Here is a 13,793-nt window from a genome sequence, read left to right on the forward strand (position 1 = left end):
GGGCACAGTGAGGCTGCAAATGGGCATTGTTGACCCTCTTTTCCACTTACAGTAGTTGCGCATTTCTCACCCTAGGCTTATACTCGAGTCAATACGTTTTCCCAGTTTTTTGTGGTAAAATTAGGTGCCTCGGCTTATATTCAAGTATATATGGTAAATGTATTTTTAAACTAAATTTGTATTTTAATATGAAAAATATTTCCTCTGATTTACTGCTTGTGTTTCTTTTAGCTGTCTCCTAGGTTCTCCAATGGGCTTTTTTTTTTGCCAATTTTCTTCAATAGTTCCAACGTAATTTATTTGATACATGAGGTGACAAGCTCTTCTTCAGCTAACTATTATTTATGTTGTAGGTCTGCTACACACACAACTTCTTTTTGTTGTTAATATATGTAATGCAATAATGATAATAATATTCATAATTTTCAGCACTCTGAATTAATTTTTTGGAGTGACAATAATGGCCTGATTTATGCAAATTATAAAGCACTGTGGGTGTTATTTACTAAAGGAAAATCCACTTTGCACTACAAGTGCACTGCAAAAGTGCACTTGAAAGTGCACTGAAACTGCACTGAAAGTGCACTTGTAGTGCAAAGTGGATTTGCCTTTAGGAAATAACCCCCGTTGTCACTGTAAACACCAACTTAAGCAAAAAACTGCTATTGAGCATTGAAAGAAGAAGCCACACGTACTTGAGTAGAAAAATTTGTGCACATCTGTGCACATTCATATGTGCGTTTAGAAAAGGGTTTTTGAACAAACCAACATATTTTTTGTAATTTTTTTTTTTTTGGGACAGTAGAAATATCCTTTTTTGTGGTAAACAGGCATGTTTTTCAAAACATAAAACAATACACAACTCAGGAACTTACCAAGTTCAACTTTGATAAATTGAAGGCAATATCATACATTAGTATGTCCAAACTGTGTTGATCTTGCCTTGATCAAATGGAGTGATGTCACCCCTGTGAAAGCCAAATTTTGAAGATGCACACAAATTGAGAGTCAAAATGGGGATTTCCCTCCTGATCCCATGCCTAAGGTCAACATGTGCTAGCTCCCATCATGGGGGATCAATGGACGTGTTTTGGGGATACAACCCCTTCCTCTCAGCTACTTGAGTTGCGAGGAAGGGGTTGCACCCACAAAACGCATACATTGACATCCCGTGATGGCAGATAGCACATGTTGACACACTGTGTGCATCTTCAAAATGTGGCTTTCAACATTTTTTAGAAAAGTTCTAATAAAAATAAAAATTATAAAATTTTGTTGTGTTTTATATTCTGCCTAAAACATCAGTGATGTTTTTGAGTCTTTTTTCAACATCATTGATGTCTTCCTTGATCTTCTGTAAATCCTGATTGCACACCATGATCTCCCCGATGAGGATGTGTGCAATTGCACTTGTGAAATGAGATTCTTCTTCCACAACATCCACATCACCTAAAATAAAAAAACACACCATGCATTATAAATATGCAGGCATACATCTATTACCTGAAGCTGTGGTCTCAGACACTCACCTGTTGTGGTCACTATTTCGCCCACTTCATAAACCTCTCCTTCCTCCACATCCTCAGGTTGTGGTTTTGGGATTTCCCCTTCTTTAGGAGGTTGTGGGTCCCTGGTGTCCTCTGACATCCCAATTCTTTTCTCCCCTATGTGAATAAAATAAAGGTATACTTAGCACACAGATATTTGAGGCAAAAAATAGGAATATGAAACATTGCTTGGAAGTGTCATACAATTGTCGGTTTTGGCAGAGTTCCAAGCTGAAGACATGATTTTTTACCTTTATTAAAGCTGAATACTTACCTTTTTGGGTAAAGTATCACACCCCTACTATCCACTGGAGCACCTGTGTGGGACACCCTAAAAAGTTTGTTCTGGTGTCCCACACTAGTGCTCCTGCATCCAGATGTGTAAACAGCTGCTCAGTGTTCTCTCCTTACACCGAATCAAGTTTGCATTTCATTCTAGTTACAAACCTATCTAGATAACAATGTACTAAACATATTTTAATACAAATAGGCATGAACAAATGTAGTTAACCTGCACCTGGCAAAAACATCGTATTAGTGGGCGAACGAAAGATGTTTCCTACGAACGATTACTGGGCCCACAAACCTGAAACTTGCCATTTTAAACTGTACAACAGTAAAGAAAAGCACATGGAGCAGCACGAACGTAATAAGAACACCACACAACAAAGTACTTACTTTTTTGCAGCACTCTCTTGAGTCTTCTGTACTGATCCTGTTCCCTCAATTTGAGGTCTGACCATCGTTTCCTCAGTTGATCCTTGGATCGTCGTACCCCAAAATTCTTCTGCAGACTTTTCACCATCTCCACCATCTCTACAAAGGACATATTAGAGGCCTTAAATCTTCTCCGGGATCGGGACGTTCGTGGCCCCGGGCTTTCGTCGTTTCTGCCGTCTTCATGCACCTGTTGTCTCTCCGCCATGTGCTCTCCCCCGAAAGACAAGGGGCAGGGAATATACTATAAAGAAGGTCAGGGGCGGGCAGAGTTTCACGCATGCGCAGTGTATATAAAGTGTAACACGCGTGCGTCGTACGTACGTTCTGTGAGCGGAGGACGGAGTAGTGGAAGCGCCGATCGTTCAAAGGAAGGTACAATTTTAACTTGGGGCATCAGTGGCCTATACTGCTTAGGGATTGAGGTCTATATTGGGACAAGATTATGCGAGTTTAGCCTGACATTAGGGTTTGTCTTGTGTTGTGTTTTGCAGAGAAAATGGATCGATTCAACGATCATGATTTCCTCCCCCAATTCATTGATTTGTACAGAGTGCTGCCCTGTCTGTGGCAAACAAAACACCCCTTTTATACAAATCGACTAAAGAGGAAGGCAGCGCTGGATAAATTGCTGGAATTTGTGAAGCCGCAGAGCCCCACGGCAGACATCAACTATTTGAAGTGCAAAATTGGTGGCATGAGGAGCACTTATAATAGGGAGCGCAAGCAGGTTCAGGATTCCCAGAGGTCTAGAGCAGCACATGACATTTATGTCCCCAGGCTGTGGTACTACGACAGACTGCGATTTCTATCAGACCAGACTGAAATCAGGCCATCACTCTCACCCCTTCCTTCCACTCTTCCTGCCACCCCAGCTGAAGCTTCCGACGTCCAACCTGGGTCTTCCACCCGGGAAGAAGATGTGGAGGAGCCCAGCTTGAGTCAGGTATAGCATTGTTCAACATATTTCTCAAAATTGTGTTTGATGATCAATAAACTAAAACTATGTCCCTTTTTCATACACAGGAAATCCTCAGCCAGGAGGAGGCTGTAGAAAGTGGCAGCCAGGAGGTGGAAGGGGAAAGTGGCAGCCAGGAGGTGGGCAGGCCCAGTAGCCTGACCGAATCCCAGGTCCCTCCCCTCCACCTTCAACAAAAAAGGCCCAGGAAGGGGTGGAGCGTGGAGGAGTCAGCGCTTGAGTTAATTCGACAGGCTTCTTCGGCCCTCAGAACCCCCACCATTCTTCCGGAGGCCTATGCCTGCATGGCTGCCAACAAAATGCAGAAAATGGAGGTGGGCCAACACCTCTTTTGTGAGGAACTGATATATATGGCCCTAAATAAGGGGTTGAGGGGCGAAATCACAAGCAAAACCCACCTGTGTGAGTTGGACCATCCTCCTCCACCACCTCCTGCCACAACTCCAACACCAGAGCCACAGCTTGGAAGCAAGCGTGTAAGGAAGACAAGAGAGTGATGGCCTGGGTTCGGTCTGGTCTGGCAAAAGACGCAGGTTGAGTAAGACCACAGCCTGGGGACATATGTCATCTGCTGCTGTTCCTGATCTCTTGGAGTCCTGGACTGGATTGTGTTCCCTATTAAATGGACTCCTCAGGCTCCCAATTTTGCCTGTCAAATAGTTGATGTGTGCCCTGTGGTACAAAGGCTTCACTAATTTCACCAGTTTATCCAGCATTGCCTTCCTCTTTATTTTTATTATGACCCCTAATAAATGTATATTTTTTCTTAAATCATTGGCTATGTGTTATAATTAAAAAAGGACAGTTTGTTTGTGAGTAGGCAGGTACATTTCAAAAATACAATGTCAAATTGACAAGGGACACCAACACCAAACAAACTCCTTGAGGTTAAAAAATACAAGATAATAATGGTGTTGTGGTAACTTGACACACAAAACGAAAAAAAAAATATTATGGAGATCACTAGAAAAAAAAAAACAGGAGATCTTGATTTCCAAAAAAAAAAGGAGATTACTATAAAAACAAAAATTAAAAACATTATTCTGGAGATCTGGCGAAAAAAAAAAATTATTCATGAGATCACAAGAAATCAGAAAGAAATCAGTTTGTCAGAACTCTGTGTGAATATCAGCTGCAAAACAACTTCATTATTCTAGCATTATAAAGAAGAAGAAAATGCGCTGCATTGAAAGATTTAAAAATTTGCATTGTGACAAATGTGCTATCTCCATTACAAACGCTAGTTTTACCAGACCAATCGCTTCCGTCTCGTACTTGATTCAGAGCATGCGTGGAATTTTGTGCGTCGGAATTGTGTACACACGCTCAGAATTTCCGACAACGGATTTTGTTGTCAGAAAATTTGAGATCCAGCTCTCAATTTTTTGTTGTCGGAAATTCCGACAAAAAATGTCTGATAGAGCCTACACACGGTCGGAATTTCTGACAACAAGCTCCCATCGAACATTTGTTGTCAGAAAATCCGATCATGTGTACGCAGCATTACAGTGAAAGTTTGCTATGGTATAGGGAACATCTTGAGATGTTAACTGTGCCCAAAGCAGCATACTGAAAAATCCACCCTTTGTCTTGTGTCTACAGCCTCATAACTGTATATCTGCAGTTTAAAAGGCACTGCTTTCGTTGCATACTAATCTTGCAAGATTTGGAGTGAGATTTGGTGATATCACTACTATTTTTTGTGTTGGAGAGGAAGCTGTACCTGAAGACCTTAACTCCATAAAGAGGTCTTATTTTATCCATTCTGTAGATCTGTGCTTTCTGCATCTTTCCTGCTGCTTCTTGAATATTCCTCTACCCGCCATCAGATCACCAATCACCATGGCAGAAGCACGAACATGAGAAAGCAAAGCCTTTTCCTCTACCAAAATGGCAGCCTTCACACAGAGACAGAATGCAGAACAAGAAATTGGAAGTCATCAATGAGGAAAAGGTCAGCTGCAGGGCACCTACAGGCAACACTGGTGACTAGTCATTTGCCCTGTTTGTCTATGAGGGTACAGCTTCCAGAATTCAGGTCCGCGCTAAAGGATAACTGTACTTTTAAAATACACTAGCATCTGTGGGTCTATTCAAAGCACAGAATGAATCACGATTGTCAGAATACTTAGGTTTCAAAGACAGGAATTGTTTTATTCACATGAATACCAGGTAAAATAAAGGCAAAAAGCCAGAAAAAAAACGAATGCAGCCACCACAACTAAAAACATGTAAGCTACAATATATTACATTTTAGTTTTTGGGTTTAGATACACTTTAATGTTTACCTAAAACAAAAAATACAAAATCAGCACAAGGGACATTACTTAACTTGAGTGAGGTGTGTCCCTTGTGCTGATGTGTTCTTCTTTCACTAAAAACTTCCTCCTCTGATGCCCCCATCCCTGCAATTGTCTGGTGAGGTGGGCTGTGACAGCAACTCACCAAGCATGCCATATTTTGTCTGCCTTTTCTGCCCAGGTCCCTCATTCATTGAAGCCATTGCTACAGCTTCTACGAATGAATCAGATCTTTGAATGGTGGATGTCAGATGATTGATACAGTAGATCCACCCTCTCCATTAATAGATCACGTTGAATGTGTAAGCTGAAGACCTTATAGGAACACTCAGTAAATGAGCTGATAGGAGATAGAGTGAAAGGGCTTGTTGTCTTGTTGTCAACAGTAATATCTTATTCATCGATTTCCTGGTTTGTTCTTCTATGGCTCTTGCAATTGATAGAGGAACAAAACGTAAATATGTCTTTTTTTGCTTCCCACAGCTTGTTATAAAATATGTGCTAATCTTGTCCAATCCTGCATTCAATGTTAACCATTTTTTGCTGCTCATTTTCATTTCAAAAACACACTTTCCCCTTCAAAGCCATCTTTTACAATACCCCCTTAACGCCATGAGCGCGACAAGGGTAAAACAAACAAGTGTTAACACAGCAGAAGTAAAAGGACTTATGGCTTTATGCCTACTGCACTACTAACTACAAACCTGGCTTACAAGAAATATCATCACAACACTATTATAAAGTAAAAGTAGGTCGCTATTGAGGGGTACTCTGGTCTGCACATCCTTTTCTATATGGTATGAGTAGTAAAAGGTTTCAATCAAATGTGGAGCATTTCATGTGGATTTTGGCTACCTGAACCATTATAATATGAGTGGATGGCATGAGGAATGGATAACAGAAAATTGATGTTGATGAATTGCTGAAAGGTTTGTAGAATGAATGACTGAACATGAGTATGGATGAAACCTTATGAAGGCAGGGAGAATGGAAAGATTAAAACATAAGGCTTAGGGTAGAATACTAAAATGCATTCCTGGTTGTTTTATGACGTGGTCTACAGGAAAACTGCCTATCCTACAGCAGTGCTTCATAAACTTACTAACACTAAATTCCTACTTCTTTTTACACCATTATAGATTAAACAAATTTAAGGTCATTTTAAACTGTTATGCCCTGTACACACGGTCAGACATTGATCGGACATTCCAACAACAAAGTCCATGGATTTTTTCTGACGGATGTTGGCTCAAACTTGTTTTGCATACACACGGTCACACAAAGTTATCGGAAAATCCGATCGTTCTGAACGCGGTGACGTAAAGCACATACGTCGGGACTATAAATGGGGCAGTAGCCAATAGCTTTCGTCTCTTAATTTATTCTGAGCATGCGTGGCACTTTGTCCGTCGGATTTGTGTACACACGATCGGAATTTCCGACAACGGATTTTGTTGTCGGAAAATTTTATAGCCTGCTCTCAAACTTTGTGTGTCGGAAAATCCGATGGAAAATGTGTGATGGAGCCTACACACGGTCGGAATTTCCGACAACAAGGTCCTATCACACATTTTCCGTTGGAAAATCCGACCGTGTGTACAGGGCATTACAGTGTTTTTACATGTTAGTCAGGGAAGCATGCACTATACTTGAGGCAAATAAACTACACCAGATTTTACCAGGTCCAATTTAATTATGTCTGATGGAAGAACAATTTCAGACATAATGCTGTCCATAATGTTTAAACAGATGTTGATTTTCATCTTCTGGTGCAGTATTGGAGAGTGAAAGATAGCATTTTTTTGTGTGATACAGACAACACTAAGTTGAAGCAGTCCCTCCACCAGGAACAATTGTTAAAGCCCAAATGAACCCCTGCTATGTATTACTGCAATGCAGTAATAAATATAAGATTTTTTTTTTTTGACTGCTATGTACTGCAGCACGGGCTAAAATACCACAGCAAAAAAAAAAAAGTCAGAATGCAGCTCTCTTACACAAAGAAATAGTCTGAAAAACTTTCCCTGAACACTTATCTAATCAACAGCGCTCTCACTCCCTAAACAGTACTGTTGATTGGAATAGTCTTTATGGGGTATGTCTGACCACTGGAGAGTCAAGATGATGGTTCAACTCTCCTAGATGTCACTGGCACAGGTTATTATAACCCCTGCTGTAGTATTTAGCGGTTAAGAATGCTCCATATTTATTACTGTATATGCAGCCTGACTGAATTACAGTAATAATTAGCGAGGGTTTATTTTGGCATTATATGGGGCCCACTGATTACTACAACAGAGTAGAGAAAATCTGTCATCTTCTAAGCTTTTAGTTACTATTTTCCAAATGATATTTCTGTTTGCATATGTTAAATATCCTTCCTGAATTTGTGCTGGATACACTTCATAATATACTATTTTAGGTGTAAAACTCTTTTAATGGCAGTAGAAGATAATGGTCCATGTTTCAGTAATCTAATGGAGGTAGATGCTGTAACATAATTGTAGCTAATGAAATATGGAGGCATCATGAAACAGGACGAGTATCTTCTACTGCACTGCAATGTAGAGCTGCTGTGAATTTAGATGGGCTTCACTCCATTTCATTCATCGAATGTAATGCAAGGGTACACAAAAGCAAAGGATTCACAGGAAGCAACTGTAACATGGACCTGGGTCTGTCTGCTTCTAATTCTACAGTTTCCACTTACGCTTTCCACTGTCTTCACTCTCCGTTACAAGTATACATAGTAATCTACAATGGTTCAGTTTTCAAAATAATAAACAACAAAAAAGCAAATAAACCAAATCAATAGTCTCATTTCAGGGTTACGGCTGTATACATCACAAATGATGGTATATTTAGATTGAATATACATATTTGTGTATATTAAGCTCATAACCAGGTATGATATAAAGTTTCTTACCTGCTTCAGAGAGGTCCCTAAGGGAGCTGCTCAGGGCACTGCGTTTCAGGCCCTCCCCTGTGGCGTAACTGTCATCAAGACATGTCCGATTCAAAGTGCCATTACCAGACTCCTTTTTCAAGCTGGAACACTGAGACATGCTCGGACGCACTACCCCCTTCTGCTTTTCTAACTCCGCTAAAACAAACAGAATAAAAATACAAAGGACATTAGCTGTATTAGCTGTGATTTTAATTTTTTTTTTTTTATATTCCAGTGTTAATTGATGCACTGTCCCCAATGCTGCAAGTTCCTCTTCAAGTATTTAGGAAAAGTTTGCAGTTAGCGAAGCATAAATGAACCTAGTGTTCACTCCAGTCTAGAAACTATACCTAAAGTGATGATATTGATATAGAGAGATATATATATATATATATATATATATATATATATATATATATACACACAGTTGTGTTCAAAATAACAGTAGTGTGTTTAAAAAAGTGAGTAAAGCTCAAAATCCTTATAATAGCTTTTATTTGCATAAAGGCAAATGCTTTGGGAACACTGCACAGTCTATTCCAAATCAAAACATGAAGAAAAAAGTTTAAAATGTATTACTTTACAGAAAGTGAAAAAAAAAGGAATATTATGCTTTTCCAAAAATAGCAGTGTCTGCATTTCTCTTTACAAACTCAAACATTTAGGGCACTTTCACACTGAGGCGCAGGGTTGTCGGCAGTAAAGCGCCGCTATTTTTAGTGGCGCATTACTGTCGTTTTAGGAGCGCTGTTCGGCCGCTAGCGGGGCGCTTTTAACCCCCGCTAGTGGCTGAAAAAGGGTTAAAAGCGACCGCAAAGCGCCACTGCAGCGGCCCTTTGCCAGTGCTGCCCATTGATTTCAATGGGCAGGGGCGCTTTAGGAGCGGTGTATACACCTAATGCGCCTCAAACATGCTGCTTGCAGGATTTTTTTTAGCACCCTGCCAGCGCACCGCTCCAGTGTGAAAGCCCGTGGGCTTTCACACTGGAGTGACAGGAGAGGCGCTTTACATGCGCTTTGCAAACGCTATTTTTAGCGCTATAGCGCCCCTAAAGTGCCTCAGTGTGAAAGTAGCCTAACTGTATAAACAGAAAAATGCTTAAAGATTTAGCTTTCCTGTGAACTAATATTTAGCTGAATAACCACTTTTTCTGTTTCATGTCCGTGTTGCATGGAGTCGATCAACTTCTGGCACCTGTGAACAGGTATTCCAGGCCAGGACAATTGCAATACATTCCACAGTTCCTCTGCATTTCTTAGTTTTACCTCAGAAACAGCAATTTTGTTGTCACCCCACATGTTTTCTATTGGATTAAGGTCTGGGGATTGGGCTGGCCACTCCATAACTTAAATCTTGTTGGTCTGGAACCAAGATACTGCTTGCTTACTGGTGTGTTTGGGGCCATTGTCTTGTTGAAACACCCATTTCAAGGGCATTTATTCTTCAGCATAAGGCAACATGACCTTTTCAAGTATTTTGATGTATTCAAACTGATCCATGATCCCTGGTATGCGATAAATAGGCCCAACACCATAGTATGAGAAACATCCCTATATCATGATGCTTGCGCCACCATGCTTCACTGTCTTCACAATATACTGTGGCTTGAATTCGGTATTTGGGGGTCATCAGACAAACTGTCTGCGGCCCCTAGACCCAAAAAGAATGATCTTGCTTTCATCAGTCCTGAGCAGTCTATCAGTTTCTGTATTTCTTCTTTACATGTTTTCCCCTCTCCAATTAACTTTTTAATCAAAGTACGCTGTTCTTCTGAACAATGTCTAGAACAAACCATTTTACTCAGATTTTCCAAGAAAAATGCACTATACCCAGCATGTACAACATTCCTTCGTCCTTAACCACTTGCTTACTGGGCACATATATCCCCTTCCTGCCCAGGCCAATTTTCAGCTTTCAGCTTTGGGTGGTATTTAATCACCACTAGGTTTTTTATTTTTTGCTGAATAAACAAAAAAAGACCGGTATTTTTTCCTCTTCATTGATGTGTGCTGATGAGGCTGCACTGATGGGCACTGATAGGCTGCACTGATCGGCACTGATAAGGCGGAACTGGTAGATGGCACTGAAGGGCACTAATAGGCACTGATTGGCAGCACTGATGGGCACTTGTTAGCAGTACTGATGCGCACTGGTAAGTGGCACTGGTGGGCACTCGTTAGCAGCACTGATGGTGACTGTGTGGTACCGATGTCCCTTTTACAGAAGCCAGCAATCTGCTTTATTTTTTTCTCCTCACGCTATCAGTGTGAGGAAAAAAAAAAGTAGATTATCAGCTTCTGTTTACATCAAGTGATCAGCTGTCTTTCAGCTATAGCGCGGGCATCAAGTAGTTAAATAAGGGCCACCTGTTTGACACCTGTTTTTTCAAAGACTGAATTACCTCACTAGTTGACCTCCACATTGCTATTATTTTGAACACACCCCTTTCAATTAATGATTTAATTACACAAAATCAGCAGCATGCATGTCATGTTGGGTCTGTTGGTTTTCTATTACTCTACTATACCTACTAGTAAATTATTTGGCATGTAGAAATATAATTAAATACCAAAAACAGTGATTGATCTGGCTAGTTATGCTTAACTGATATTATTTTGAACACAACTGTATATTTATTTATTTTTTTATTTCAGGTACTTATATAGCGCCATCAATTTACGCATTTTGTACCCCCGCTTGGCTGCAAACCCCTAAATGATGGAAGCCACTAATTGACTGTTGCAGGCACTTTTCCCACTTTTACAGAATCCTGCGAGGGTGAGAAAAATTAGTAGATGCATTGAAATGTATATGCTGATTTATCTTACCTATAACAAAGATCCATAATAAATGTACTATATTTAGTATTTTATGCCTTTTAAAATAAGTTGTGGAAGATTAAATGTATTTTCTTGAATAAATGCATAGGGTATATACCTTTGTACTTACTCTCTATTCTGTACTTTTCCATTTCTTGAACCTCTGCAATGGACTCTCTTAAATCGTCAGTGAACTTCTTGCGATCTTGTGGATTTGGAGCATTAAAGTTAATCAGAACCTTAATGTCAGCTCCTGGAATTGCTGATGTGAGACGAATGCCATTTGGATAGTCTGTAATGGGAAAACAGTTGTGTTAGGAACAAGAATTATCAGAAATAACATTTTTGGACTACTGCTTGAAGCTGTATGTGTTCAGGGATGTTTAGGTTTTTTTTGCATTTAGTGCTTCCCATAACACTTTAAAATCAACTAACAATGATTTTCTATTGTGAGTGTGACTGTCCCCAATTCCTGATGTAGAGTCGTCCATTCCACACACTTTGGTGACTTTGTTGACTGGTTAAAAGTCCATTAGTAATGCTAAGTGCATCCACCATGGGAAACCTCTGCACTCCTGGATGAGCATATATGAAAACAAAAAAAAATTATATATATACACAGCAGGGACATGCAGTCAGGGGAGGCAGGTGAGGCAGAGTCTCACCTGTCATGAGCATAACAAATTAATAAATAAAATAAATATTTTAAGTAAAAAAAAAAGTAGGAAGTGTTGGGCTCATTTTTTTTTTATAGTGCTGCCTCCAAGGGTGATTCCACCTCAAGGCATTATTTTACGTCATGAATAGAAGCTGATCACTTGGAAAGACTTAGTAAATAAGACTAAGCTGTGTTTACTTCAATTATTCATCAATCATCTGCAAGGAAAAAAAAAAAATCTTGTGAATGATTGGATATTCAAAATGGACACAGCTTAACCTTGCTTACTAAGGAACATTTACTTTGCAAAGTGAACAATAACTATTCCCTTGTTATTAAATCAACCCTACTGTGCCAAATGCCTGGATCAAGCCTGCAGCCAGCAAGTCTTAAAAGTCACACTTTTATCCTGCATGCTTGTTCCAAATCAGATTTAAAATGGAAGCTTTGATGCCTACACCTTTAAAAATGAAAGCCAACCATCGCAAATTTCATATCTCTTTCTTTACAGGTCCCATTTAATATAAATATTGTGTAGCTGGTTGTTTTCTTGAATGAAGAAATAACAAGTCTTCATATCCTTCCCTTTATTCCCCATTTTTTCTACTTATTATTGCTGACAGTTGCCGGGAATGTGAAGGCAGGAGAGATGAATCTGTCTTGTGTAATTCATGAACCTCTTGGCAGCTTATCACATCTGTTTTTGTTCTCTATAGCTAAGAGGTAAGGGAGTGACTGCCTGTTACAGCTTTTCTTTGAGCACCTAAGACATGTGTTAATTCTGCTCACTTCAGAACTATAATGTTAATGTTTTAGCGGATCATCCATACATTATGGGATGCCCATAAATCTGTCATAAATGCCCGAGAGGCAGCAGATGTCATGTTATAGCAGCTTGCTGTGTCATCCCAACTTCAAAATCCCAAAAGAGAAATGTGTGAATTGTGAGGAAAACATTAACTATTCTCCTGTGCAATCTGTCAGACTCTGAACAACGTGAAGGCAGAGAATCTAATCTGCTCCATATAAAATGTGGCTTTTCACTTATTTGCATTACATCACAAGGCCAGAATGAATATGCAATATATTAGCTAGCACTTACTGAAAGACTTGTGGGTCTGGATGACAATGTTAGATAGCCAGAGGTAGAACACAGATGACAGACAGGCCAACAGGTACACAGATAAAGAAACAGAGAAAAAACATTCTTGTGTAAGGCCACAAAATCTTAAAGTGTTATTAAACCCACAACAGTAAAATCAGTCTGTATATGCAGTAAAGCATGCTTGTTATACTCATTGTGGAACCTAAGGGGTTAATCCACTGCATTGTGTAAAAAGGCTGTTTGATCCTGTATGCACAGATCCTCTTCTTCTTGCACTGTCTCCAAAACATGTCTGGATAAGACAGAGTTACTGGAGTCAGGCTGCACATGCTCAGTTTGGTGTGTATTGCTAGAGAGTTTTCTTGGGAGAGTGCATGTGATCAGCACAGGGCCAATCAGCACTGTCCAGACCATGGGTCAGGGGTCCTGCATCCTGATAGGTCAGCCAGTGCAGTATGAAAACTCCTCCTACAAGCTTTAACCAGGCACTGATAGAAGTCACAAGACTGCTATATACTGCTGATGAGAAAAGGTATTTATCAGTTTATATCTACTAAAATGATTGCATTTCCATGTTCTCTATACTGTGGGAGACCAGATATAGTGAATGCAGGGTCCTGGGTTTAGTAACACTTTAAGGTGGCCATACATGCACTGAATTCATGCTAAATCATTCATGCTAGATACGCCCCTTCCTAACCAATGTCACCACAAAGCTTC

At 39.9% G+C, this 13,793-nt stretch overlaps 1 protein-coding gene across 13 annotated transcripts in view; it reads right to left on the reverse strand.

Annotated features, from left to right (window-relative positions):
* Positions 1–13,793, reverse strand: part of IQSEC1 (IQ motif and Sec7 domain ArfGEF 1) — a 1,490,190-nt gene that overhangs the window by 39,808 nt on the left and 1,436,589 nt on the right. For 9 of the 13 annotated variants that reach the window (XM_073592398.1, XM_073592404.1, XM_073592395.1 and 6 more), the window contains 2 exons: positions 11,429–11,602; positions 8,470–8,646 (listed from right to left, as the gene is read on the reverse strand). In XM_073592398.1, coding sequence (XP_073448499.1) covers positions 8,470–8,646; positions 11,429–11,602 — 351 coding nt within the window. Of the gene's footprint in view, positions 1–8,253; positions 8,298–8,469; positions 8,647–11,428; positions 11,603–13,793 lie in introns of all 13 variants that reach the window. The other 4 variants (XM_073592399.1, XM_073592397.1, XM_073592405.1 and 1 more) reach the window with 2 other exon arrangements.

The sequence above is a fragment of the Aquarana catesbeiana genome, linkage group LG07 (assembly GCF_042186555.1).
Source record: "Aquarana catesbeiana isolate 2022-GZ linkage group LG07, ASM4218655v1, whole genome shotgun sequence".
NCBI classification, from domain to species: Eukaryota; Metazoa; Chordata; class Amphibia; order Anura; family Ranidae; genus Aquarana; species Aquarana catesbeiana.